Source organism: Etheostoma cragini, chromosome 14 (assembly GCF_013103735.1).
Source record: "Etheostoma cragini isolate CJK2018 chromosome 14, CSU_Ecrag_1.0, whole genome shotgun sequence".
NCBI lineage: Eukaryota > Metazoa > Chordata > Actinopteri > Perciformes > Percidae > Etheostoma > Etheostoma cragini.
In genome coordinates, this window is record NC_048420.1 from 21,908,288 (window position 1) to 21,935,623 (window position 27,336).

At 39.7% G+C, this 27,336-nt stretch overlaps 3 protein-coding genes across 3 annotated transcripts; 2 read left to right on the forward strand and 1 right to left on the reverse strand.

Annotated features, from left to right (window-relative positions):
• The first annotated feature begins 317 nt into the window (after positions 1–317).
• Positions 318–5,874, forward strand: LOC117957194 (chitin synthase chs-1-like). The gene is made up of 7 exons (XM_034892790.1): positions 318–343; positions 1,663–1,798; positions 2,204–2,392; positions 2,755–3,631; positions 3,962–4,145; positions 4,582–4,677; positions 5,709–5,874. The coding sequence occupies exons 1-7, from the start codon at positions 318–320 to the stop codon at positions 5,872–5,874; spliced, it is 1,674 nt and encodes a 557-aa protein (XP_034748681.1).
• Positions 5,875–6,615: 741 nt separating this feature from the next.
• On the forward strand, positions 6,616–13,988 carry LOC117957195 (chitin synthase-like). The gene is made up of 13 exons (XM_034892791.1): positions 6,616–6,753; positions 7,033–7,233; positions 7,434–7,549; positions 7,828–7,996; positions 8,404–8,583; positions 8,677–8,943; positions 9,990–10,170; positions 10,435–10,475; positions 10,587–10,651; positions 11,914–12,024; positions 12,145–12,359; positions 12,483–12,567; positions 13,893–13,988. The coding sequence occupies exons 1-13, from the start codon at positions 6,678–6,680 to the stop codon at positions 13,986–13,988; spliced, it is 1,803 nt and encodes a 600-aa protein (XP_034748682.1). The 5' UTR covers positions 6,616–6,677.
• Positions 13,989–16,018: 2,030 nt separating this feature from the next.
• On the reverse strand, positions 16,019–27,262 carry LOC117957023 (C3a anaphylatoxin chemotactic receptor-like). Its single transcript, XM_034892537.1, has 3 exons — positions 27,054–27,262; positions 19,682–19,862; positions 16,019–17,981 (listed from the first exon to the last, which is right to left on the reverse strand). Exons 2-3 carry the CDS (start codon positions 19,853–19,855, stop codon positions 17,091–17,093), a joined length of 1,065 nt encoding a protein of 354 aa, XP_034748428.1. The 5' UTR covers positions 19,856–19,862; positions 27,054–27,262; the 3' UTR covers positions 16,019–17,090.
• Positions 27,263–27,336: the final 74 nt, after the last annotated feature.

The following is a 27,336-nucleotide window of genomic DNA, read 5'->3' on the forward strand; positions in this document are numbered from 1 at the left end:
CAAATTACACAACAAACTTGTGACTAATTGCCGTTAGCAACGATGTAAATTTTATTAAAGAGCCATATCAATTGTTATTTTGCAGGAAAATGACAGGATAAACAAGGTCACCACCCTCAAGTGTCCTTATTGTGTCAGTCGGGACTCATTTGATCCTGCAGCAACACATACACACTTTTGGGTGTGGCCATTTAATTGTATCCCTGATTGTGATTCCATCATGTTGATGACATCTGGAATGGTGTAGAATAGCATTATGTTCAGTGGATTGTTATGTAGATATCATGTCAGGTGAAGTGTTCATAGTAGTCAGAAACATGGATGAAGACAGGAGCTTGCCTAAGTGAGTAGAGACTTCAACTAAAAAACTCATTTATCTCATGTACTTACTGGATTAGATTCAACTTTATTGTCATTACACAGGTACAGGTACAAGGCAACGAAATGCAGTTTGGGTCTAACCAGAAGTGCAATAGCAGTAAGTGCAGGATATACAATGGTTTCATAAGTGCAGGACATGGATATGTACTGGATAAATATAGAAATGAATACTGTTATAAATAGAATTTTACAGATGGGTTTTTCCTATGAATATTATATATAGATAACAAGTATTGTGAGCAAGATTTACAACTGGATATGTACCGAATATAATATACAGGTGGATATTATTATAAGTAGAAATTTGACAGATATGTGCAAATAACATAATATACTAATGGTTTAGAGAGTTTACAGGTGAATATGTACTATGAATATATATACAGACGAATATTATTGTAGACAGAATTTTTACAGGTAGATATATATATATATATTTATAATAAGTTAGGCTAAAATGAGCAGTATAACAATGATTTAAGGTAATACAAATAAAGTTTGGACAGAAGCTATCCGAATTAAAGTGCAGTGGAAAGTAATTGCATGTTACAGTTAAAGTACGGTTTTGCAGATGTATATGTAAACAATTGGTACTGTTATAACATTTATATTATTTCTTAATTAAAAGTCAAGGAAGCAATCATTTCTTTATTCAAAGTATTCTAACCACCAATTTGTTTCTAATAAAGCATCATTTCTTCAAAGAAAATAGATCTTCTGACAGATATATTCATACTCACATTTGTGCTTGAAAGACTTTGGGAAACAATTGCAAACAGAGCTGCTTCAAATGAATATTACAAAAAGGTTTCCACAGACTTTTTGTTATTAATCCCGATAATGCTGTGATTAACACCTTTTTTTACTTCTAATACATGCCTTTTCTATTTATTCTTATTTGTTATCTTATGTCTCTATCTGTTTCTCTCTGTCTTTGTGCTGCTGCAACATCCGCATCTACCCTTTTTGGATCAATGAGGTCTTATCTTTGTATGCGGAATGGATATTATATGAGCTAGATAAAAAAATAAGTAACTTATGTGACTTATTTCGTGTTTAAGCTTCTTTTTCATTTTCTATCTCTTTTTTCATGACTCCTAAAATTGTGTTGTAGTCTTTATCTCAGAAGAACACAACATGTAACTACCATACCCACGTTTCTTACCCTCTTACTTATCCAATAAGTTATTCTCCAACAAACTTATGGACGATTACTTCCATCCAAAACTGTATTTCTACCTAAAGTCATCCCAGAGTTTGACATTTGGTGTCTATATTTAGGAGGCCGTGGGATACCTGCCGTGAGGTTCCTATCATTGAAGATGAGCAGACACCATGGAAGATGATCAAACTGCTGAAGATCATCACTCTCTGCGTGGTCGCCTTGATCGTGTTTGGCTTGGCCGTGTGTAGCAAGGTTTGTTCTTTATAAATATGTTTATATTGCAGAAACACGTTGTTTTCACTTATTTACCTTTGGTCTTGTATGTAAGGTTATAATCTAAATTTAATCTCAATATTTTTGTAGGATTGCGGCCAGCACATTTAAGTAGGACAACTTGGTCCAGGGGTCTTAGTATCTTTACTTCCCTAAACAAAGTCTTTCAAATCTAGATTTTTATAATGGAATTCAATATGTATGTAAAACTGAAGTCCATGTGACACTTATTCCCAAAACTATAAAATCTACCATTCTCATGAATGATAAAAGTAAGTTATTTCACGTTTCAAATCTTGAGGGAAATGTTAAGTATTATTAACTCATTTCTATTTCTATGAAGCACTTACATATATTTTTGCCTCAACTTTCTTCTGTTTCCAGACATCTTTCCTCCTCCTCATCACCTTGTCCAAAGAAGACACCAAGACCCTCTCAGCTGAGCAGAAACCCGTCGCTCTGCTGTGTATCGGCTGCGCTCTCATCGCCTCCAGTGTGCTCCTCTTACAAAAGAGCCTCTGGAAGGCGTGTTACAAATCCTCTAAGCTGCCGGACAAAAAAACTGTAGCTTTGGTAGGAAACCGTCCCTCTCTTTAACGTAACATCCAACCTGACACACAATCCTTACTTTGATGACACAGCTCCTGAACGTCATATCAAATGTCTTCATTGCCTCCCCTTATGTACTGCACAATGACAAACACCTACTTGTTGCCATGCCAAACTTATCAAACTAACCCTAACCTCCATGCTATAAAGATACTGATGCAGTTATACCAATACCGCCAATCAGACTTTGTAACTTGTAGAAACCCTTCTAACTCTTTTCAATGGGAAGCTGAACTGATGCTTAAAGAAAAAAGAATTGCACCTTGAAATCACTTACAAAACATTCTTCTTAAATGTGTTCTCAATGTTCCACTTCTTCTCTCCAGGTCATGTTCTTTGAGTTCCTAGCGGCTATTGGTGCAGCGATTCTAACCATGGTGGCGATGCCACACTTAGACATCGTGACCAACGTGACGATTCTGAATGGTGTAGCCGTCCTCTCTGCGCTCCTACAGGTGATCACTCAGTGCGCCGCCAAAGAAAGAAATCGCTTCCTGCTGCCATCCATCATCGCCTTCATCCTCATTTTGCTGGGTTACGCCCTGTTCCTCTATCTATACATCATGAAGGATCCTACTGATAGCAAGATGATCATTTGGGTGGGTCTGGCTGTTGGTTCGTCCTTCTTGGTGTCTTTCAACTGGTGGGAGGGCTACTTGAGACTAATCAGCGTGAACAGCACCTCTGTCTTCTTGAGAGAGCTGTGTAGAGACACGAGAAGGTGCCAGAACATGCTAAATATCATCAGCAGCCTGCTGAGGATTGCCGTAACCGCCTGTGTGCTCGGAGCCTACGTCCCTCTGGCCAAAATGGACTGGAAAATCGTGACATTGATTCCAAGCCGTGAGACGAAAATTATAGCCATCATCATCGGGGTCCAGCTGATCTCATCTGCACTCTGCCACTGGTTTTCTTTGGTAGCCTGCAAGATGCACGCCCTGCGGCGATGCTTCATCGTGCCTTTGTACCTGGCCTCTCTGGCCGTCATGGTTCTGTTCGTCGCCCCCGTCATCGTTTACTATCAAGACTACAGAACCAGTTTGAACGGAACTTCAATCAACTTCACAGGCTACTGCAATCAAGTTGTGGATGGAAGAACCCCAAGCCTTAATGGCAGTGTCTTCCCACAACTGGTTCTGGATGTCACACACACTCTGTGCTTCCTGGACATGTCCAAGATGGCTGACATTGGACTACTGACAGGTAATAAACTGGAGCTACAGTGAGTGACCAAACGTGTATTATCAGATTTAAAAGTTGTAAAGTTTTCGTTCATTTAAATTGCATGTATGGTAATTTGTGGGGGGTTTGATAACGGCCATAACCATTAAGCTCTTTTGCTCACCTGTTTTTTTGTGGCTTCAGGGTAAATTTATGAAAGAAACTAAGGTAAGGTAAGCTGGTGTGGCAAGTTAAAAAAAAAAGGAAATAAAAAAAGAATGTTAGCATCTAATTTAGACTGTCACAGATTAAGGATTGCAGTTCAATTAGAGCATTTCTTTTTCTTTGATCCTTTCAATGATTTTTCCTCAGGCTCGGCAGTGTCCTGGTGGCTCGGTCTTGTGTTGGCCACTCTCCACCTCTGGTACCTCAGTCTGTATCGCATCCAGAGGACTCAGGATCTGTTCATCAGAAGGCTATATGAAGGAGGATTTTTAGAGCAATCACTGCTTCTAAACACTCGATTTGACATCCAGACGACTGCAAAGCGGAAGCAGTGAGTGTGTGTGTGTTTCTGTGTGTTGTGTGATCAGTAACACCCTACAAAGTGAGGTTTGTTGGTGTGAATTCTGAGTTTGTACGTGTACAATTAGTGTAGGTTTCAGTTTCTGGCTTGTTTAAGACAGTAAATGGGGTAGAGATGACTGGAATAAAACTTCTTTCAAATGTTTACCAAAATTCCTTAAGCATGATTTTACCTTTCTAATTTTAACTTTAAGAGATTTCTCATACACCTGTGTTGCTCTGAGTCATGCTTACGTATTGCAAAACACTCATTGACAACCACTAATTTCACCTAAGTATAGCCTTGGCCTTTAGACAGAACAATGCTGCAAAACTAAACTACATGGCAGCGTGTGTGTATGTGGGACTGTTGCCAGTTTTTCAATGTAAAACGCATTTGTCAAAATTGTGAATCTTGTCTTTTCCAGATTCACATCACTCGCCCCAGTGAAGGTGTTCCTATGTGCTACCATGTGGCATGAAAACTACAATGAAATGATGAAGATGCTTATTTCAATATTTCGGTAAATTTTACCGATGGTTGCCTTCATGAGAAACAGAAACAATCAAGAGGCAGGTCAGGTGCAGATGGCAACCCACCATTTGCAAAAGTCTTGCAAGATGGGTGAGGTTAGGCATTGTTCTTGAATGGTAATGGTTAGGATAGGTCCTCGGGCAGAACAGCTGCGTATCAACTCCGCTGCATGTTGGCCACCAGGTCCGGATTTGATACGGAACAGCCGCGGCCATGACTGACAGCTGTAGTCACGAGAACCCATGAGATCTCGCGAATTCATGTAGAATAGAACTACAAAACCAACAACTGTTTGTTTTTATCAAGAGGAGTAGAGGGGAAACAACTCTGGGTTTTCAAGGTGAAGTGCCCGGAAATATGATCCGTCGTGAACACAGTCTTTATTATTTAGAAAATTAACTGGAGGCCTTATTTTGTTCATGTGTTCAACTTCCTGTTCTGCCGTGTGCTGAATTGCTGCGAAGCTCTCCGGCGCCCAAGTTAGAGAGGACACAGTTTTCGCAAGTTTTGTAAGTTTTTGCAAATCTAGGGTTACCATCTAGGTATGGCGGTAATTTACCTGTTTGTATTTTGTTTCCTTTATTTCCCACCTTCTTACTTGCATGTAGGTAGGCAAGGTTTTTAGTCTGGTCCCAGCTGACACATAGCATTAGAAGTAGAAGAAGAGATCGCTGTGTTCACCTGAAGAGCAACAATATGGAGGAAGTACAAATTTGGTTCTATGCACAAGGACACTTAAAAGTGCTGTCTTGGGAGCTTAAAACTTGATATATAATAGATACAAAAGTTTGATTGCCTCATAACCATATTCTTCAGTTTCATCTTTTAAGTCCTCTTTATTCCTAAGATTTGAAATTCTAAAAAAATTCATGGTGTACAACTTTTTAGCATAATCTCTCTATTGCAGTGTGACAACCTCCAATTTTATCAAAGTATACATGTCCATCCCTTTTGATTCTCCTGAATTTAACATCAACATCATCATCACAGAAGCTTGATGTGATTCTTGTAACTCCCCAGACTGGACAAGTACAGGCCAAAGAAGGAAGGGGAAACAAGTGATGTGAACTTTGAAGCCCATATCTACTTTGACGACGCCTTCAGAGATGTTCCTGGTTGTCGGGGGCGCCAGGTCAACGAATATGCAGAGATGCTTGTGGAAATTATTAGAGAGGTTTACGGGTAAGAACTGTGATGTCAATCTTTATCAATAGTAAAATAAAGAAAGGATACATTGCAGTTCATACTCAAAATGCCAAGGGATCTTGCAAATTATCACTTTAAATGAAGCTGAAGCATCTTTCATCCTCTGTCATCAGCTCCTTCATGAACATCGATAAAGCCCTCTTCAAAAATCAGGAGCAGATCCCTGATCAGAAAATCGTGACCACGCCGTACGGAGGACGTCTGGTGGTCACCATGCCTCATGGAAACAGTGTCATGGTTCACTTCAAGGACAAAGAACTTATCCGCCACAAGAAGAGATGGTCTCAGGTAATAAAGAATCATGCAACAGATGAGTTTCATGCAACATGCAATCATGCAACGATAAGTTTCCAGTTTTTCCAAACTTTTCGTAGCTTTAAAATGTCACGTCACCTACGGTCATTGCCTTTCCCTTACTGCCAATGAGTAGTAGTAGTGCGACATGTAACTTTAAGGAAATGGGTTGCTAAAATGTTTCTGTGACTGTGTCGGAGTGTGTTTGCTGAACAGCTTTTGATATTTTACAGGTCATGTACTTGTACTATCTTCTGGGCTGGAAAGTTTCGACAAGGTTTTTTAAAAGGTGGGGGAAAGGAGCGGGCGATGGTATGGGTGAGCTGAATAAAGAGTTTGAGGTGAGATAAAGGAAAACACATGCACATGCATGACCAAGTGCACATGATACAATATAATAAAAAACTGTGTCTGCTCCTCCAGAAAGAGAAGCACAACACCTACATCCTGGCTTTAGATGGGGACACAGACTTCCAGCCGGCCGCTGTGATGCTGCTCATTGATCGTCTGAAGATGTACCCACGTGTCGGGGCGGCGTGTGGCAGGATTCACCCCACCGGATCAGGTCGGTTAAATGCAATGAAAGGACAGGGACAGGAGGACAACCGGACAAAATGAGTTGGTTGTTGATTAAAGACGAGTCAGAAGTATACTAGACCAATCAGCAAACATCTAAGAAGATAAAATGCAAATGCAGATAAATCAAATTTTTAAGTGAAGAAGTGTTTGTAGAAAGTTGCCTCTCAAGACAATCATCACTTTACAAATTGAAGAGCTGTTGCAGAAAAATTCCACAGTAGCAGATAGTAACAGTTGTAGTAACACTTGTGTATTTTGCTGGCAGGTCCCATGGTTTGGTACCAGAAGTTTGAATACGCTGTGGGCCACTGGCTTCAGAAGACAGCTGAGCATGTGTTCGGCTGCGTGCTTTGCAGCCCCGGCTGCTTCAGTCTGTTCAGAGCAGCGGCGCTGATGGACAACAATGTGATGAAAAAATACTCCATTAAGTCCTCAAAGGCTCAACACTACATCCAATACGACCAAGGTACATAAAAAATCTGAAAAGTAGTTAGCCCATTAAGTTCTAGACTACTACTACTAAATAAATAGAAAAGTCTGACAGAAAAACAAAGCTACTTTACTTGACAGAAACTATATTAATGTGGATTTACAAGGCAAACTCATTAAAAGAAGGAGTCGTGGTTAAGGTAGATTTGACACTGACATCTCTAATTGTCCCTGCAGGCGAGGACCGCTGGCTGTGTACTCTGCTGCTGAGGCAGGGATGGAGAGTGGAGTACAGCGCGGCCTCTGACGCCTACACCAATGCCCCAGAGGAGTTTAAAGAGTTTTACAACCAGGTTACTAGAAAGGCCACTCAGAACTGTATGTTATTGAGATTTGTGCTGCACTCAGCCTGCTACTGATAACCCAACACATTCTCACCCCTGACTCGTCTTATATGAGTGCTTGGTCAGGATCCCTATGTGTCACTTTTTAAGACTACTACTACTACTACTACTACTACTTTTACTTCACCAAAAACATGCTGGTTTAACCAAAACTACAGCGAGCTGCAGAAATACAGAAACAACCATGTCTAACATTTTACTGTATAATGTTTACTTGCTATTTTCAGCGTCGGCGATGGGTGCCGTCCACCATGGCCAACATTGTGGACTTGCTGGGCTCCGCCACCCTTATTACCCAGAAAAACCCGTCCATGTCTAGACCCTACATGGTCTACCAGCTTTTCAACTTGGTGTCGTTCATACTGGTACCTTCCACCGTCATCCTTATGATTGCAGGTCAGGCTTGTTCTTGGTTTTTGTTATTTTCTGCCAAATACACAAGCTTGGCAGAGTCACAATGGAATTAAGATTTTGACGATTTTATTATGTGTCATGTGTCAAATGTCATGCAATTCATAACTAGATGCAAAAAAACGTTATATTGTAGAAATAAAGCCAGTAGCTTTTCTGTAATCCTGCTGGCCGACAGACAAACCAAGAAACCGAGTTGGACATATTTCCTTCTTGGAATGGATTGCAGTTACAAATATGATCAAGCAAAAAAATGTATTTATTGAGCAGGTGCTTAGAGGTCAATGCTAATAAATGAGGAAGTGGCTTAGTGAATGAGTTTATAGTTTCTTACATGTTTACCATGTTTTCGTAAAACCAGTTTTTTTATTTGCTTCTTGTCAATCAATCAGGTAGTTTGACTGTGCTGCTTGACGTTCAACCCAATGGGGCTCTGATCATGGCTTTGATACCTCCTGCTATCTTCCTTGGCATCAGCTTCAAGATCAAGCCAGACACTCAGATTCTCATCGCAGCAATCATGAGCACCCTGTACGCCTTCCTCATGATGACAACAACCATTGTCATAATAGGTACGCAAGCCTGACAACCAATAAAGCCTGTTGAAAACCAAAAGGTCTTTTGGCTTTTTAAGTCTCATTTTCCATCTGTTTCTCCTTCATCAGGCACCATGGTGAAAGACAAAAGCATCCTGACTCCCTCCAGCTTGTTCCTCATCGCCCTTGCCTGCTTTTACATTGTTACTGCACTCATGCATCCTCAGGAGATTGGCCTTGTGTTCTTCAGCTTTCTTTACATCCTCTGCATCCCCAGCTCCTACCTTCTTCTGTCGATTTACGCCATGGTCAACATGAACAACGTGTCCTGGGGCACCAGGGAGAGGGCGCCTGCTGCCGGAGCAGCCAACACTCCACAAACCACAGCCCAGAATGGTAGATAGTAGTTATAGTAGTAAACTAGATTAGATTATTATGCATGCATGCATTTTGTGAGGGATAATGCCCCCAAATATTACAGCCAGTTTTTACATGTTGAGCACTGGACCGATTAGTGTTTAACATAGAAACCTTTTATGTATTTCTGGATAAACTATCTGTATCTGCATCTGTAATACAATTATTCTTGTTATTATCAAATTTACTCACCTCAATTTCAGTGAAAACATCTACGTTCAAATTGATTTCATTCGTTTTGATTTAGTCTGTTTTCTCACATAGTTGATTGCTAGTTTTATATTGAGCAGTACATTTGTAAATACTACTCACCTTATATAATTTTATGTAAATACCAAAAAGAATTGAATTAACGGTGCTCATGAACAAGTTACATTGTTGGGGATTGATTAAAGGGCAAAACAATAACCATTACATTATTTAAATTACACGCTCAGTACTAAAGGTCTTTACTAAGGCCGTTGTTTTTTTAACATGTTGATGCAAACATAGGACCCTTTTGTATTACTTGTTATTACTTAGTAATTTAACTACTAGGCTCTCATTGCCAGACCCTCCTCCACAGCACTGCGGAGGAGGGTCTGGCTAGTCCACACAGCATTCCAGGATGGGACAGAAACATGCTCTGGTTTATTCACATTTTTTTTAAACCAATCACAATCGGCAGAGCCCCAGTGCCACTGCAAAATTGCCTCGGGAAGGAACTTATTTTGGTGAAGCGTGTACGTTCAAAAGTTGTTTTAGTCGTGCAACAGAAAACTCCGATTGGACAGATAGTCTAGCTAGTTGTATGGATTTAACCTGCAGAGATCTGATGAGCAGTTAACCACAGTCCTCATAAATTGACCAGAGTTTAAATTTCGAACACAAAGAAAGAGGAAGGAAACGGACATCCGGCCGAAAAGAGTGAAATCTGGTGCAATGTCTGGCAGCAATGGAGCAATCCTGGAGATGGACGCCGTAAAAATAGACTAAACTACTACAAATACAGTTGCACTGTGGAAAATGATTATTTACTCTTGCAGCCGAAAGCACCTTCACACGGTTCTTCTCGCTGGCCAAATGCTGTAGAAAACTCTGCAGGAGAGGCAGTGCCGAAGAGCTCATCGTCAGCCTAGACATGCAGAATATGGAGGCAACCGAGTCCGACACTCCACCCCAAAACTCTATTGTGGAGGATCTGAGGATGTCTGAGGAGGAGCGGCGGTAAGATGTGAAAATGTCATGTGAATTTAATTATGTAAGAATTACAATAGAAATACATTCTGTGCAGCATGTTTTAGATAAATTCAAACTGCCAAATAGCATTGTGAAATACGTATTTCAGAATTAACATTACCATCAAATGTACTGGCAATGGCTCACATATTATAAGTGAGTAATCTTGTGAAACCTCCTTACTGTATACTGACTTTTTAACCCCACATTTTGTTTGCACTGGTTTGTTTCCGACTGTCATTTCTTAATTAGATCCAGGCAACAGGAGCCTGCTTTCACTTTCCCTAACCACAGTAAGTCCTCAAGAGGAAATTTAGAAAGAAGAAATCAAGCTTAAAATCAGTTGCAAGAAATTTTGACTCACATTCTTCATGTTGTTTAATATTTTGTTATCTTTTGTCCAGGTTGGATCACACAACTGCAGAGTTTGTCTGATGACATGCGCCTGCGGGAGGATATGCTCGAAGAGGTACGAATTTATCTTTTCATTGCCTGCCCTAATTATCAAATTTTAACTGTCCTCTGTCTCTGTGTTACCACTGCTAAATATTGTGTGTGATCTTTTCTGTCCAACCCTTTGCAATCTTGCCAGAAATTTGTTGCACTTGTACAAAAGTAAGACGACTAACAGTTGCTGTTCAAAGGGGGGCAAAGGGTGCCCCGTTAATAATAATAATAATAATGATGTATCCTTTTTTAGTCCCACAAGGGAAAATTACAATTTACACTCTGTTGTTATTACACACAGGCCTGAATTACACACATATGCTCAGTATCTATGTAGTATTTAATGACTTATACATTTGAACCAGGTTCTGGTATGCAGCACTGTCACGCACTAATGCAGAAGGTCAATGGTTTACATCTTAGTGGAGTGGTCTTTGAAAGGGATGTGCTGTGCGGAGGGCTGTGATTGGTGGCTGTGTATGTTCAAGGAATTTAATGTTAACTTTGGGGCCCCCTTCTGTGAACTTTGACTTTCCCCCCCCATAACTTTCAAGGTTGCCTAACATCTCATCTAGACATGCTACCCTATAAAGACAATGCTTGGTGTATGAAGAGACAGAGTGTTCATTGGGTTAAGTCGCTCTCCGAGCTTCTGCAGAGCTGGTAAATTGATGCTGAAAATTCGTTGATGTAATAAACCTTTAAAATCAAAGACAGTGTCAAGTGGATTCCTCATCAACACATCATCCAGCATACCACATCTGTATCTCAAAATGGAGACATGTCAGAGTGAGGCATTTGTCACTGCCTCTCTCTAAGCAGTTGGGGGTTTGGTGCCTTGCTCAAGAGCACCTTGGCAGTGGCCAGGAGTTGAACTGGCATCTCCAGTCCACCTCCATACATTGGTCTGTATGGGAGCCCTCCGGTTCCCAACCCAACTCCCCCCAGACTGAGCTACTGCCACAACATATACATTTTTAACCCCACCTTCATCCCCAAAGAGGGAATATTACTCATGTGCAGTGATGGATAAAATATAATAATAAACACTTAACACTATGAAAAAATTATATTATTAGGTTGTTTTTTTCTTCAAAAACCGTGAATGTCACGTTAACACTTGTATAGTTATTGTCCTTTTTTGAACTTTGGCATACACCATAAAATACCTTGTTGTATTTTATGGTGTTGTATACGATACAATGGAATATATTTCTCCAACCCTACTTTGCATAATAAACACAAGAAACACTTTTTTGAAAGAAGCTCTATACTTTTCTGCAGGATGAGGAGCAGTTCTTCAGAGAGCTGACAGCCAAATACCTAGAGCCTCTTACTGAGAACAAAAAGGAACAGAAACAAATGGCTAACAATCTCAATGAGTTGAGAAACAAGGTAACTGTGTGTGTGTTTAAGTGGAGAATCAAAGTACATGTTGGCAAAACGCTTTGATGATGCTGCGTTTGAATGTAAATCACACCATGAAATAAAATGAATCCTTTTTCTTTATTACAGATTAACTTTATCTACTTCATATTAAATGCCTTCTGGCTCATAGCAACGTTCACTCTCCAGCTTTTGAACTCAACTGCCTTCATCCAGGTGCCAAAGCTTGACATCCACCTGAACTACACTGGAGAGTACGTCGCCATCGAGCCTTTGGGCTTCATGTTCATCCTGACCTTTATCTTCCTGGTTGTCATCCAGTTTTCAGCCATGCTGTACCACAGGTAACAAATCACCTTGTGTCAGCTCAAAGCAAAGGGGTAACTCATTTTAAATGACAGTGTTTGATTTTTACCAATTTAAAAAGATCAGTTATTAATGTTCCTGTTGTGTTCTTTTCTTTTCAGAATACAAACCCTGATCCATTATGTGGCCTTCCTGGATACAGAGTCCATGTCTGAAAACCAAAAAGAGCAACAGCCACTCAAACAGGTATATACAACTGCTTTAATACAGTCACTACTAGGGTTGGGAATCATCGGAGGCCCCACAATGCAATATTATCCCAATACTTATGTCACAATGCAATATTATTGCGGTTTTAAACAAATTGCGATATTCTGCCATATGTTGCAATTGATTACCAATTTCCAACTTCAAAGCAATATCCCCAATGGAAAACTTTGTCAACATCTTTTATCATTTCACTTCAGTGTTCCAGTGAGTGGACTGAAACAGCAATTGATTTATTATACTCGTAGCAAAGAGTTGAATTCTTATGTGCAATTTAGATTGGTACTTGGTGTCTGCGTATCAATGCAGTATTGCCATCGCAAATATCTCGATACCAGGCTAGATTAATTTTAAATCCCCCCCCCACCCCCTGTTACTACCACATTTACTAGTGCTACTACTACTGCAACTACTTGGCCTCGGTTGAAGTTGTGAAAATTGAAGTAAAATTGCACTATTGAACCCAAACCATCATCTTTTTCTAAAAAGACAATGGTTTGTGTTCAAATAGTGCCTTTGTAAAAGTAAGCTGGGATTTAATAGATAGATAGATAAATAGATAGATGGATAGATAGATATTTATTGATCCCAAAAAAATTAGGTGTTACCACATAAATAGGTTTTCATCTAAATCTAATTGAGGATGCAGTTTAATTGTAAGTGCATATAGGTTTTGAGACAGGGCTGTCCCATGTAACATTATACGCAAGGCCTTCAGTCACAGGTGAAGTTAAGGGTTTTCAAAATACAGTACAAAGCAATCTAATATATAAAACCCTCCTCTTTTGGCCACAACCACATAACCATTATGACCACACAGATATTGTGTAATGCATATCTTTCTCAAAGCACAATACTGTCAAAAATAAATTAATGTGACACTATAGTGCAGATTTTACATCATAATAGATTAAAAAGCAGCAATGATGTTACTTGAAATGAACATTCTCATCTGTAAATCATATGAAACACGCCAGGTCTCAGCTAGCGTTCGTGCTGCGATCTAGTCTCATTGTTCATGTTCTGAACACGTATAACAAGAACATTTGAACTTAACTATTGAATGACGAAGTCAAGTTGTTGTTTTTCAAAGGTTTGTTAAGCTTCTGGTTTCTGAACGCATGTAAGCAAGCAAGTGCACAATGACTGGGAGCAGCTCCATTTAGAAAGGGCGAGTTAACGTGTCAGCTGCAGAAATATAAAAACGGAGGTGACAGCATTAAACCTCACCCTTTTCAATACCATGGAAATATGATCTAGGTGTGGTAGCACTGCTTGGAACTCATCGTCTGAATTCCTTGCAGGTCGAAGATGAGAAAAGCGATGAGGAAAGCGATGACGACGAGGACATTGTGTTTTCAAGGGTCCTCAACAGCCACGGCGGTGGAATTCTGGTGTAAATTTCTTTTATTTGACTTTGTGATATTCATAGAAACTTTTTAACAACCTCTCATGAAACTGACAACAGAGATTCCACTGCAACTTGTGTGTGTGTGTGTGTGTGTATGTGTGTGTGTGTGTGTGTGTGTGTGTGTTGTAGTCCTATCTTTGTCAGGACCTATAGAGTTTTAGACCTTTAGAACAAGGACATTAGACACATCTTCAATAGGCTCAATGCTAGGTGTGTGTGTGTGTGTGTGTGTATGTGTGTGTGTGTGTGTGTGTGTGTGTGCATGTGTGTGATTTGGACATAAAAGTTTAAAAAAAGCTTTGTTGCCTCTTGCAAAAGGAGTAAAAAACTGAATATAATAATATTTTATCTGCAAGATCTGAACTTATGTTTAACTTTACATTTTTTTTACTATGACTCTTTTGCATTGACACCTCACTGTCAATCGATCAATAAAAAGATTAAACTGAAGTGAATGTTATCATAAAAAATGTAAATGAGGAATGTTTTACATTTCACCTGGCTTTGTGCCCATTTGAACTTTAATCGCTTTAATCCTGATTTTGTAATTTCCTTTCATTTAACTTTTGTCATTCAGAGTGAGTTAGACGGTTGCTTGTTAAAAACTCCAGAAGTTCTTAAAGAAGGAGAATTCTGCAAGGGACTTTGTGAAAAGCTATATTATATTTACAGATTTAACATATATATTTACTGTTACATTTTAAAATTTGTGTTGTGTCTCCGTTTCTCATCATTGTCTTGAATATTTAGAAATTCCCATTAATAAAGTGTTTAAAGTTTGATGTAAACGTCATACTGTATGAAAGCAAAAGTCAGTGTTGACATTTTTTATTCATGTATGTAAGTTATTTAACACACACATACACATACACACACACACACACACACACACCTTCAGACTTCAGTACAGTGGTCTTGGAGGGCCGACTGTATGTCTATGAGGCAGCGCAGTGGCTCAGTGGTTAGCACTGCTGTCTCCCATTAGGTTGGCACTGCAGAGCTCGATCCCCGGTGTGTGTGTGTGTGTGTGTGTGTGTGTAGTTTGCATTTTCCCCCCTTGTGTTTGGGTGGGTTTCCTTCTGATGCTCTGGAGTCCTCCAACCATAAAGACATGCATGCTGGGTAACTAGGACTGCAGGTGAAAATTAGCCGACTGGCGTATTTACAGCAATGTTGATTGATGTTATGTTATGTATAATAGCTTATACTTAATGTTCAGAAGAACTGATCAATACTTAAAATCCAAATCCGTTTTTTGGAAAGAAGGTTCAAAAATGACAAATTTGAAAAAAAAGTGGAAATGAGGTATGCTCTTTAAATCTTCAATTACCTTGCAAATTACAATGGCCAAAGACAGCGTATCAACAACACGACAACAGTTTACGCTCTTTTATTAATAAAGTAGCACCAACACTCATGGCAGCTGTCAACAACTTTTGCACAGTTGACCCTCGTGTTGTCTTCCCGTCAAAATTGAAAATCAACACTTTAGTCGACGTATTTTATCAATGTTTAACTTTTTCTTACATTTTTGTCATTTGTTCAACACTTTTTTCAATGTTTCTACCTTTTTTTTACGTTTAACACTACGTAACACTACCTTATTAAATTTATTTTAACAGTTGTTATTGGAATTCATGATCAATAATCCTTGTTTATAGGAAACATCCGTAATGTTTGAATCAGAAAAGCAGAAATTAGGAATTATTTAGACTAAAATTAAAGGAATGTATGTTGACAGATAATCACAGACTGGAATATGTCAACTTTTACTTAATACTATTTCAAAAGCACTTCAAAATTCTACATATTTCCTACAACTTATTTTCATACAATATACAGTTTCTCTATAATCTTATATTATTTACAAAGTGATATATGCTACCGAAACGTTACAGAAATGTACAACAAACAAAGAAGGGTTCACAATCCCTCATTGCAATGACATTTAAATCAAAGTGTAACAAAGTGAGATTCATGACGTCCAACATGATACTGCTGCTCCAGAAATATCAGGAAACCTGAAGAGCATTGACTTCAAGGTCTGATTGCACGTGTGTAAGTAATCCACAGAGAAAGTAAATTGTTTTTTACGGGTCGGTTGCTAAGGACTGATGTTCATTATGCAGCTTTTGGGCTTCCTTTTTATTATTATTATCCAGATGCATTTGTCCCATGAAAGTCATGAATGCTCTGTCCCCTTCTGAACCGAGCGTACTGTTACACTCATAAAACCCTTTGGAGCATTTCTGATAATAGAAAACAAAAAATATACATAGAAACCATGTGACAGATTGTTTTGCTGTTCAATTTCAGTTCAACTAACCTTCAATGTGACCTCTGACCACAAGACAGCGTCAAGTTATAACTGGCTTTCCTTTTAATAGTCTCACTTCCCTCTGCCTTCTTTCCTATTCCTCCACACTCACCACACTTCCACTTTCTATAAAAGAATTTAATCACATGCATCAAAACAAAACTTTACAGAAAAATGTGATTTTGACCTCAATAGATCAGCAAATGAAGTGAAATGGATTAAGAAAATGTTGTTTTGGCAGATGTAGAATTAGGTTTCAAAAGCCATTCCAGATGATTCTCTCCAAGTTATGTGCATGCACTGTCGATGCATTGAGTTATCACCGGAGTGCTTTGTATTCCTAAAATCAGTGCTTGAGCTAAAAAGTTATGCGAGTCACTAAACCATTATAATTAATAAAAGTATTGAAATTGTGTCATAAATAATACAAACCAAATCGGACATGAGTTTTCATCAAATTTAACTCAACAAATACACAAAACACATTGATCCAAACGATTTCTGATTGTAGAAACTAAACTAAATATTTCTCTGTAATAAAACTCTAAATGTTCTCATTTTTGAGGTTTGCTAATTTTGAGGAGCATTTTCATAAAGGCACTTTGATGGTTTGTTTAAGAATGGGGTCATGCGGATTTGCACCGGACGTTACGAAATGTGATGACGTCAATCCGAGTGTGCAACATAATATCACGAATGACAGAAGATTAGCTTTCTGCTGCAAAACTAATGAACTCTCCAGCTGTTATGGTTTTTGTAAATGCTCAAAGAAACTCAGACTTCAGCTACACCCAGTATTGTCTGACTCCTTCCTGCCACCATGGCCGTGCTGTGTTTTGACCCGCTGCTTTCTTCCAAGGAGCGATCGTTGGACTGGGACGTCTGTCCATCCACGTCGTCTGCCAGAGCTCTCTTGTACACCCCCGCCAGACTCTGCCTGAAGCGCCCCCTCACGTCCAGCCCCATGCAGAAGTACAACAGTGGGTTCACACAGCTGTTAAAGTAGGCGACGCCCTTCGCCAAAGGGTGCCAGATCTTCAGCACGGCGTTCTTACTGTCCACCATCTTCACCAGCAGGAGGCAGTGGTACGGCGCCCAGCACAGAAAGAAGGCGACAACTAATGATGCTAATATGCGCAGGGGGCGGGACTTCCCGGACAGGCGGGTGCGCCGGATGCCAATTCCAGCCAGGATGTAACAGATGAGGATGACTATGAAAGGCAACATGAAGCCGCACAGGAAGCGGATCGAGTAGAGAGCCAGTTTAGTGCTGCTGCCCTCTTTCACCTCCTTCACTTCCAAAGAGCACTTACTCACGTTGTTCTTTCCCAGGTAGACTTGGCGGTGGACGAAGTACGGAGCGCTGAAGAGGATCGAGGTGCTCCAGACGCAGACGGCCACCACCCTCGCCACCAACAGGGTGCGGCGTCGCTTGGTGAAGACGGGCTGCCAGACGCAGAGCGCTCGGTCCAGACTGATCACAGCCAACAGGAAGACGGAGCAGAACATGTTGGCGTATTTGAAGAAGCCGTTGAACTTGCAGATGAAGATGCCGAAGGGCCAGTGGTCAAAGAAGAGCTTCTTAGTGAGGGAGAAGACCCGCGTGAAGCTGAAGATTAGGTCAGCAATCGCCAAATTCACCAGCCACACGTTTGTGACATTTGGCTGATGAGAAAGGAGAAGAGAAGAAATTAAAAGTAAAAAACTAGGAAGGGGAATCGAGACAGAAAGGAGAATTTCTCGTGTTGTTAGCACAAAGAAGTCCTGAGTGTTACCGAACCAACATTGTGATAATACTTTTGGCAGCGTACATAAGCTGAATGCTTTAATAACATAGTTGTATTGAATTGGTTATCAGAATGCAAAAATGAGCTCAGTCTATTTTAAACTTAAATATCACACACATTTTTTTTAATGAGTTTTTTTGTTTGTTTTCAAGCTGATTATCACCAGTAAACTTCCTCCTCCATGTATCACACATCAGTTACCCTTGCACCGAGATAACAAAAGTACTCACTTCCCGTACTCAAGTAGGAGTTCACATAATTGTGTTAAAAAATACTCTGGTAAAAGTAGAAGTACTGATTTAACTTATTTACTCAAGAAAAGTAACGAAGGACAGGCTTGGAAATGTACTTAAAGTATAAAAGTAAAAGTAAAACATGTAGCTTATTTATTGAGACAGAGATTGGGACGCCAGGTTAATAAGATTCTGACCGAGTAGCAAGATATGAATTCAGTTGCGGTGCTGTGAGAAGTCTGTGTATTTTCCCATCAAATTAGATTCAATTTGGTATTGATGACGCAAAAAAGAATAACTAACTCCAGTGAAATTATTTTAAATTTAGTGAGGACTAGATTAGGACTGGATTTAGAGATTAGATTTAACACACGGACAGAGACAACTTCTCTCTGTTGATGCTTTGTTACAATCAAGGAACAGTATGAACATGGTGGGGGGGTTGCTCTGCTATGGCTGTGTGTGTGGTAATAAAAGAAATAAATAACATTGTTAAGGCTACCATACATAATGCATAGGAATCTTATAATGTATGCTAGTAAATAATAACAATCAACCCACAATCATTAAATTATCTTAACGAGCAAGGACGTTAAGCAGTCGCCATTATATCAAATCAACAGCCAGGTGTAACCTAGGTAACAGGTGTAACCTAGGTAACAGGTGAAGAACACAAACAAGCTAACTTTTAAATTTGCAACGAGCCGATTTTGTAAATTGTAAGGAGAAGAAAGTAAAAAATCGCCAATTTTTTTTATAGTAAAGTAAAAATATCTGAAAAATCTACTTGAGTACAGTAACAAAGTGTTTGAACTTTCTTTTTTATTTGTACTAGGTTATCATATAGTGCGTTCCTCGGGACTGGAAGCTGACGCTGGGAGATTTGGTGGGAAATGGGATTTTCACTGTTGACATTAGCTATAGTTAGGTTAGCTATTGCTAGCAATGGTGGTTTAGATCAACGCTTTTCTTGTGCATGCAAACAGCGTTACAGCACTTCAGATAGAAGTTGGACAGCGCTGCGTGTACGACGTGATTTAGTGAGACACAAACAAGACAGAATTGCTAATAACTGTACGTTACTACAGCTTTCACAACTGTCGATGCATGGAGCAGCCCAGTTTGATTTATAGCACGGGGCACTCTGCATTTCCCTGGGTTCTGAGCTTAAAATTGGAGGTCAGGGGGAATGTTTCAGACTTTGACCTTGGATTATCAGACATCCGAGTACAAATGGAAAAAACTAATACAATTCTCTTCATGGAGATCAGCAACACATTAACAGGACAATCAGCTTCAAGAAAACATTTGGTTTTTCCTGTTTGTAACTCTATTGTATATCCACCTTGAGCTTGAACCCGGCCACCCAGATCACCATGAAGTTCCCTGTGATGCCGAGCACGACAGTCAGAGTGTAGAGGACGATGGAGAGGTTGTCCATGATGGCGTCAACGTCCACAGTTGTCGCCGGGTCTTTTTGGAAAAGACTACGGATGGGAAGGGACTCATTGAGAGACATGGTGTGGCTGTAAAACAGAGAATACACAGAAATCAAAATGCAACTCATCACACAACTCCGGCTCTAACAGACAACGAGGAATAAAATGCAACAAGGGGATACGGGGGTCACAGTGGATTAGTTAAAGGCTGCATGAAAATACAGTTTGTTTTGTTTCTGCAGAGCCTGAAAAGGGGTAAAACCTCTGATCAATTGTAGGCAATCTAGTCAAAATGTTGGTATTTGACAAGTTGGGGATCGGTCTCTAAGAGCCTTGTGGAGGCAATCCCAGCCCACTTTATTCAATTATCATTTCAACCAGGAGAGACATGTTTGCAGCTATGCAAATGATGTTTATTGTAGAGCTCAATGCAATGTCCAAAGTCTTTGGCGATTAGACTCCATCGCTATACAATATTTTGTATATCTGTATAGGGGTAGAGAACCCTCAGACCCCCCGATGGAATCTAGACACCGGTGGTGGCGACAAAGAAGCCCAAAGACCGGACCAAAGGAGGCTCCGGACCGGTCAGCTGGAGTAGATGACTGGAGGTGGAAGGGGGGGTGGAGGGTTGCCCTCTTTGCCTAAAATGACAGCTGATAGCAAAGGGAGCAACTGATTTAAACCGGAGTTGGCACTCTGTGATTGGCCCTTGCCAGTTGTGTCTGATTCTGATTGGTTTAGCAGGACGGTGAACACCTCCACTGGCTGATTCCATTTAGGTAGAGAGCATTGATTAAATTAGGTCTTCCTGAAAGAATTTATTCTTAACTATATTTAAATCAGGAGATACTAGTTGCACATATTGACCAGTTATACAAAGAAAAAAGTACATTTATTAGGATAACAGCTGAAATGATTTAGGAGTGCATTGATTAAAAGTTCAAGAAATATGATAAGTGGATTTAGGACACACATTATTAATCTGACTGGTGAAGTTATTAATTTGTAAATTACATTACATTACTTTTCAATGTCAAAGCAGAATCCAAAGTACTTACAATAAATGCATTCAAACATGGGCACAACTCAAAAAGTGCAAGAATCATGCATCTACTTTGTGAAATATACCAATCATCTTCAAATTCCACAATGAGTTTATTTTGGGGGCGGCATATGGCTCAGTTCTGTGAACATTTGGGAACTGTTTGGTCACCACTTCAAGTCTCCGTACGCACAAAGTGCGGACTGTGGACTGGTATTTGACGAGTTGGGGAACGGTCTGTTAACATCTGTTATAATCTACACACTATTTATCAACTCAACACAATGAATTTTAACACCAGCTACCTGTAGAATGCTGGACTGTCAGAAAGGTCAAACAGAATATCACATTTCTGTGTAAATGTTCAAATTGTTTATTGCAAAGACAACTCTGTTTTCTTCCTGGTTTCTCTTATGTTGCAGCAGTGAGTAGACTTAACTCAGGTTCCTGGTCAAACAAAGGTTTTAAGTTTAAAGCCGGTTGGTTTTGGGTTACTTCCTCTTTTACTGACATGCAAAATCACTCTACCCAAGAAGTCTTAGTGAAACATGAGGGGCAAGAAACGCCTCCGTCAAAAAAATCTTATCTGATCACTCTCTTTAATCTGCATTTAATGCTGTGAAAACGGAGGGAATTGTGTGTTTGTGGATAAACTGTGTGTGTGTGTGTGTGTGTGTGTGTGTGAGTGTGAGTGAGAGAGACGAGTCAGATGAGTCATTGTGCTTCAGTGTCTGAGAAGGTGTCAAGGTGTCTGTATAATTGCACATGTCATAGTGTGTGTGTGTGTGTGCGTGCGTGCGTACGTGCGGGTGTGTGTGTGTGTTTAAAAGTAAAATTATGGGTAGGAAATGTATCTGTTACACTCACACTTGTTTTGGTATGTGTGTCTGACGTAGCATCATGTGCTTTCTTTTGTATTGAGCTAATGTTTTAATGTATTTAAGTCTAATTTAAAGTATTAAATGTTCAAACTTTGTCTGAGATTACCTAAAAAACTTTAGTACAGCATATTAGCAGTCCTGTATTCTCATGGCGAAATGGCTCCTCACACACTTTCCTAACAAACCCAGCTCATTTGTGCATGTGCAATAGGGATTAGCTTGCTAGCTAACTGGAGTTGCTGGAAGGTATATTCATGTACTTTTGTACTTGTGTACTAAAAGCCTTTGGCTGAGGCTTGCAGATCAATCTAACTCAAGCTGTACTTCTGAGAATTCAGAGATGAAATTGATATATTAACTGAGATAAGAATTATTGTCTTATCTCAGTTAATATAGTAATAATTATATTATATTATAATATCAATTATCATTTTATATCAGGTAAAAAAAAAGTGAATGAGTTATTTTTTGAGACTGTCCACTCCCCTGAAAAGTGTCTGCAGTAATTATTATGAGAACTAAGCAGAAAGCAAGGGGGCAAAGTATTGGAGCGCCAAATTCCACGTAAGGAGGCAGGTTGGGGTGGTTGATGAGTCATACAGGACCTTCACCCAGGAGACAAGAGTTTATGTCTTACTAGAAAATAGTAAACAGCAAGATCAATCGTAACATTTCCCACACGAGTGGTTCATGTGAAAAGTATCAAATTCCTTAGATAACATTACGCAGGTCACTTCTGTTGTGTATCATTTGTGGGTGCTCTCTAACATTTTCCTGAGTAGTCTTATCTTTCGTCCATGTATGAGTGTGAGATACTCATCAGTTTCATTTCTCATGCTAATCTAATAAAACTACCGCACAACATCAGCTGCAGGTCCAACATTTAAAAAAGCACTTTTGTAATGGAAGCAAAACACATGACACACGCTGGCAATGAATATAGTTTGATTTATTTTTAATCAAACTCTTTTCTTTCATACGTCACACGCACATGTGATGACGTATACTGGCGAGGAAACAAGCTTAACTTCTCAAGAAATGACATGAAAAGAAGCTCCGGGAGGCTCGTTGGGACATGTCCCGCACCTTTGATTAGCCACAGGTGTCTACCATCTCAGTACCAACCCCCTTCGGACAGGTTCTGTCTAAAGTGAAACAAGGGAAACACCTAAAATGTGAGTGACGATAGAGTGTGTATCCAATTTAAAACAGGATGTTGCTCTGTTATATCCAACTTACATTTAAAGAAAGCTTCTCTGTTGTCAGCTCTCTGAAGCCGCCGCTGCAGCTCAGACGTGGAATATGTAACATTGCTGATGTAATCTGTTTGAGGAAGTTTCAAGGATCTGGGCCGAGGGACGAGACTGAGTCACTGTGGTTGTTGGTATTAGATTGTGGAAAAGTGGAAAGATGTTAGTATTAAACAGATGTTTAAAAATGGGGATTGACAGATCCAGGGCCGATAATTTGTCTATCCCTATTTTAAAATGAAAGAAAGTCAGAAACACAGAGACAAACTGTAGCTGTTATCTGTTAACATTGTGCCCTGCTGTACATGTTGACAGGAAGTGCATTAACCCTCCTAATGTCGTCAGGTCAAATTTGACCCCTTTCCAAAACGTTTCTATATCAGAAATGTTGGTTTCTTTCAAACTAATTTTCCAAGAAAGTAACGTGGATGGTTCCCAACAACATCCCTCACAAGGTAAATAAATAACCACTTCGCTACTTTCATTGAATTTGTGTTAGTTGTTAATTTTATAGCATTTAGAGAAAAAACAATTGGTAAAAGAACTTTAAAAAAAGTGTAAAAAAGAGAACCATGTTAAGTGACTAGGTGACTAGTGAATAGATGTCGGGAAAAGTAACAAATGTCAAAAAGTGACAAACATTTTCCATTTCAAAAGGCTCAGAAAAAGTTGACAAACGTAAAAAAAGTGACAAAATCATTGGGGAAAGCAACTAAAGGGTTAAAAAAGACAACCATGACTTTGATGAAAGGTTTTTCGTTTTAAATTTCCAGGACAACACAAGGGTTAAATTACCACTGAAAAAGCCCATTTATAAGCCCAGTCATGCTTATTAAACAGCAGCACAACAAACAACCACAAACCTCCAACAGCTGTGAGAGCAACACACCCCTCTTTGCACTGTGGTGAGAACCAATCAGATTGAACATTACAATAACGATCCCACTATTAGCCTGCAATGCAAGACTATTATGTAAAAGTTGACATATCAACAGTAAAAAGTATCACGAGAAAATAATTGTTTGTGTCAAAGAATTAGCGAATGAAAAAAAGGAAATGATATCAGACAGACTAGCACACAACACAGCAGCTCACGTCTTTGGACCTGAACACAAAGATTTCCTTTTGTCAACCATTTTAACTCGTTCACAGCAAAAACACGCCACAGATGTTAATCTGAGCTGCTCACAGCTTCTGCTTTAAAAAGGCTGACTGTTTTGATATTTGTACACACACACACACACACACACACACACACACACACACACACACACACACACACACACACACAGACAGAGTTTAATTTTTACATTGAGTGTTTCTGTTGAAAATATGGCCACCTAAATGCTGTTTTATTTTAATATCCAATCTTTTACAAAGTACGAAGCTCCAGCAACATGAGCGCCATGTGCAACATGTGCAAGCCCCTGCAGTGTAAAAAAAAACACCATTAAATGCTTTTCAGACTGCACTTTTTTAGTCCTGGCCTAAGATTTGACACACACCTTGTTATAACTCTGGGTTGACCTAATCCCAGCCCGACAAGACTAATATTGCACGTTTACTAACCCGAGGTTAAATGTCAGTTGGAACACGAAACACATTTACTTTTCCCCTTTTCACACTGTCAACGTTTTTTCTAACCTTGCACCAGAACAGGGCCAGCGAGCCCTGGGTTAAAGTTGGTGTTAGCCCACTTGGATTGGCCAGGATCATGCCAGTGCCAACGCTTTCTTGGCCAGGGGCCAACAGCTTCCTTAGGCGTTTGGTTAAATAAAAAAAAAGGATTGTGGTTTGGGTTATTGGGTTTTGGGTGCATTTGTGAAAGGACATAAGTAAAGCTGACGTTTTCTTTCACATGGGACACAAATGGTGGCGTCCTGGGTCAAAGTTGTGTGTTTGTTTGACCCATCCATCCACCAGGGCCTCATCGCTACGTGAACTTTACACACTGCATCGCATGTCTTCCTCCTTAGAGGCAGCCCTGGACGCCTATTTACGTTTCTTATATCTAAATTAAATGATGTACAACCTTTTGGAGGTATGAGTTCGAATGAGAACAGCCTGAACAGTTACCTCTAAACTAGATGTTTTTTAACCTCCAAATCACCAGATCAGTGATTAGATTAGTGATTATTCAAATATCTTTGAATTTATATTTAATCTAACTGATGCTTTCTGTTTGCCATCATCTGGCTATTTCACTAAATACAGTAAATCAGGGGTTCCCAGCATGGGGGTGCGGACCTCCCACAGGCCAGTCTGAGATAGATAATATAAGAAAGAAACAAAAACATCACTGCTACACAGTTTGGGTTTATTTTGTCAGACTTCTTTCTTGTTTTGTTTTTCTTTTCTGAAATGCATAAGAGACCACTGAAAATGTCCAAAATTACAACAATCTGAGAAGATAACAATTTCCTTAGAAAACTTTTAATGAAGTAAAACACAACATCAATCTCCCACATCATAAATACTTTGTCCTTCCCTTAGTACTTGTTTTTCCAGGACCTGCCTGGCCTTGACCTAGCTAAGTCCGCCAAGTTTGCAGTGAATCATTGGATTTAATATGTAGTGTATGGTCCCTTTTAAGTGATTAGATGAAGTGTGCACTGTCTGCGATAACACAGAGACGAGCTCAGTCTAAATACACTTTAGCTACAGACATAGGCGCTGATTTATGTTTCCCTCTGTGGGTGCTCACGGGCACACGCCCGTTAACCCTCATGGAGTCCTCGGGTCCTATGGACCCGTTTTCCTATATCAATGGTCCCAATTATAATTGCCCAAAATAACATGATTGATTACACACAACGCTCTATAGCAATTAAAAATCTCTACTTTCATTAATTTTGGGGCGTCTTATTAAACTGTATAGCATTTGAAAAAAAAAATGGAAGTGGTTTTGAAATAGTATTGAGTAAAGGTTGACATGTTCCAGTCTGTGATTATCCATCAACATCCACTTCTTTAATTTAAGTCAAAATAATCCCTAACTACTGATTTTCTGACTCAAACATTAGGTGTAATTTCCTATAAATTAGGTTTATTGACCATAAATTCCGAAAATAACTGTTAGTGTTACGTAGTGTTGAAAACGTCAAAAAAGTAAGAAACATTGAAAAAAAGCGTCATGAGTTTTGAAAAGAGGTACACAAACGTAAGAAAAAATTTAAAAACATCGATGAAAAGCATCAACAAAAGTGTTGATTTTCAATTTTGACGGGAAGACAACACAAGGGTTAAGAAAAAAACTAGTCAAACGTTTGCAGGACAGCACCACTTCTCACAAATACAGATTGGATAAGAGATTAAAAGTTTAACTGACATATAACCAAAAACAGCTTCGTGGGAAATTAAGAATCAATGGAGCAGGGGACTGACAGCGACATAACCAATCACACTGCGACAGACGCTCCACTCAGCACCAGCTGACTGGTAACCTGGCACACATGGGTGCTCAGTGTCCTCGAGCAACCACGGTATCGGTGCCTGTGGCTGCAGATACTAATCAAAATCATTGCACCAGTTTTCTGCTACATGCAGAAGCATGCACATCAATCAGTTCCTAGTCTGATGGCGGCGCTCAACTCAGGAGTCATGGCACACAAGTTAATGTCACTGTCAATTTTATTTCTATAGCACATTTAAAAACATCAACAATTGACCAAAGTGCTGAACAGGGTCAATTTCAAATACGTAAATAACAAGTGTAAAGATTACTACATCCAAAGTGAATCAAAGGGAGACAAACAACAAAACTTTAAAACATCAGAATCCAGGTTAACGAGGGTTAAAAGCTGCAGCAAAAAGGCGCGTCTTGAACAGCGATTTAAACGTTTGTAGGGTGTGTGCAGCTTTAATATGCATTGGGAGGTTGTTCCGTAGGGTGGGGGCGCCCACTGCAAAGGCTCCATCGCCCTTATTTTTTAGCTTACAGGATCCCCACAGTAGATTGACCTCCGGTTGTGCAGTTGATGCCACACAAAAACATTACCCGTCTTCCTCAGATTGTTTCTATCATCAATTTTTATCAGCATAATATGGAAACGTTGCCGTGAGATAACTGAATAAAAACTCCAAAAGTATCAGGATTTCTTACCTGCAGATGTTTAACTGCTATAGCAGAGATGAGGTCAGCTGCTTCAGGGTCAGTGTTCAGAGGCAGAATGAGGATGCATGTTTTTGAGATGTCTCTGTGTGTGTTCATGCACAGCAAAGTTCCCCTGTGTCACCGTTCCTTCAAGTGGTTTATTGCCCAAAGCTAGACGTGTGTGTCGCATGCACGCACGCGCGCACACACAAACCCCCTTCCTCTTTCTCTCTCTCTCGCTCAATATTATGTGTTTCGGGCTGCGTCTTCCGGTGGGACTGCTTCTGTTTTT

Coding starts and splice junctions, on each gene's coding strand:
- LOC117957195 (XM_034892791.1), top strand. CDS start 6,678: ATGCTGCTCATTGATCGTCTGAAGATGTACCCACGTGTCGGGGCGGCG. Junction 8,584..8,676: donor AACAACCATTGTCATAATAG/GTACGCAAGCCT, acceptor CTCCTTCATCAG/GCACCATGGTGAAAGACAAA. Junction 10,476..10,586: donor TTTCACTTTCCCTAACCACA/GTAAGTCCTCAA, acceptor TCTTTTGTCCAG/GTTGGATCACACAACTGCAG.
- LOC117957194 (XM_034892790.1), top strand. CDS start 318: ATGGATGAAGACAGGAGCTTGCCTAA. Junction 344..1,662: donor GAAGACAGGAGCTTGCCTAA/GTGAGTAGAGAC, acceptor GTCTATATTTAG/GAGGCCGTGGGATACCTGCC. Junction 2,393..2,754: donor ACAAAAAAACTGTAGCTTTG/GTAGGAAACCGT, acceptor TCTTCTCTCCAG/GTCATGTTCTTTGAGTTCCT.
- LOC117957023 (XM_034892537.1), bottom strand. CDS start 19,855: ATGTCTCTCAATGAGTCCCTTCCCATCCGTAGTCTTTTCCAAAAAGAC. Junction 17,982..19,681: donor TGGCCGGGTTCAAGCTCAAG/GTGGATATACAA, acceptor CTTTCTCATCAG/CCAAATGTCACAAACGTGTG.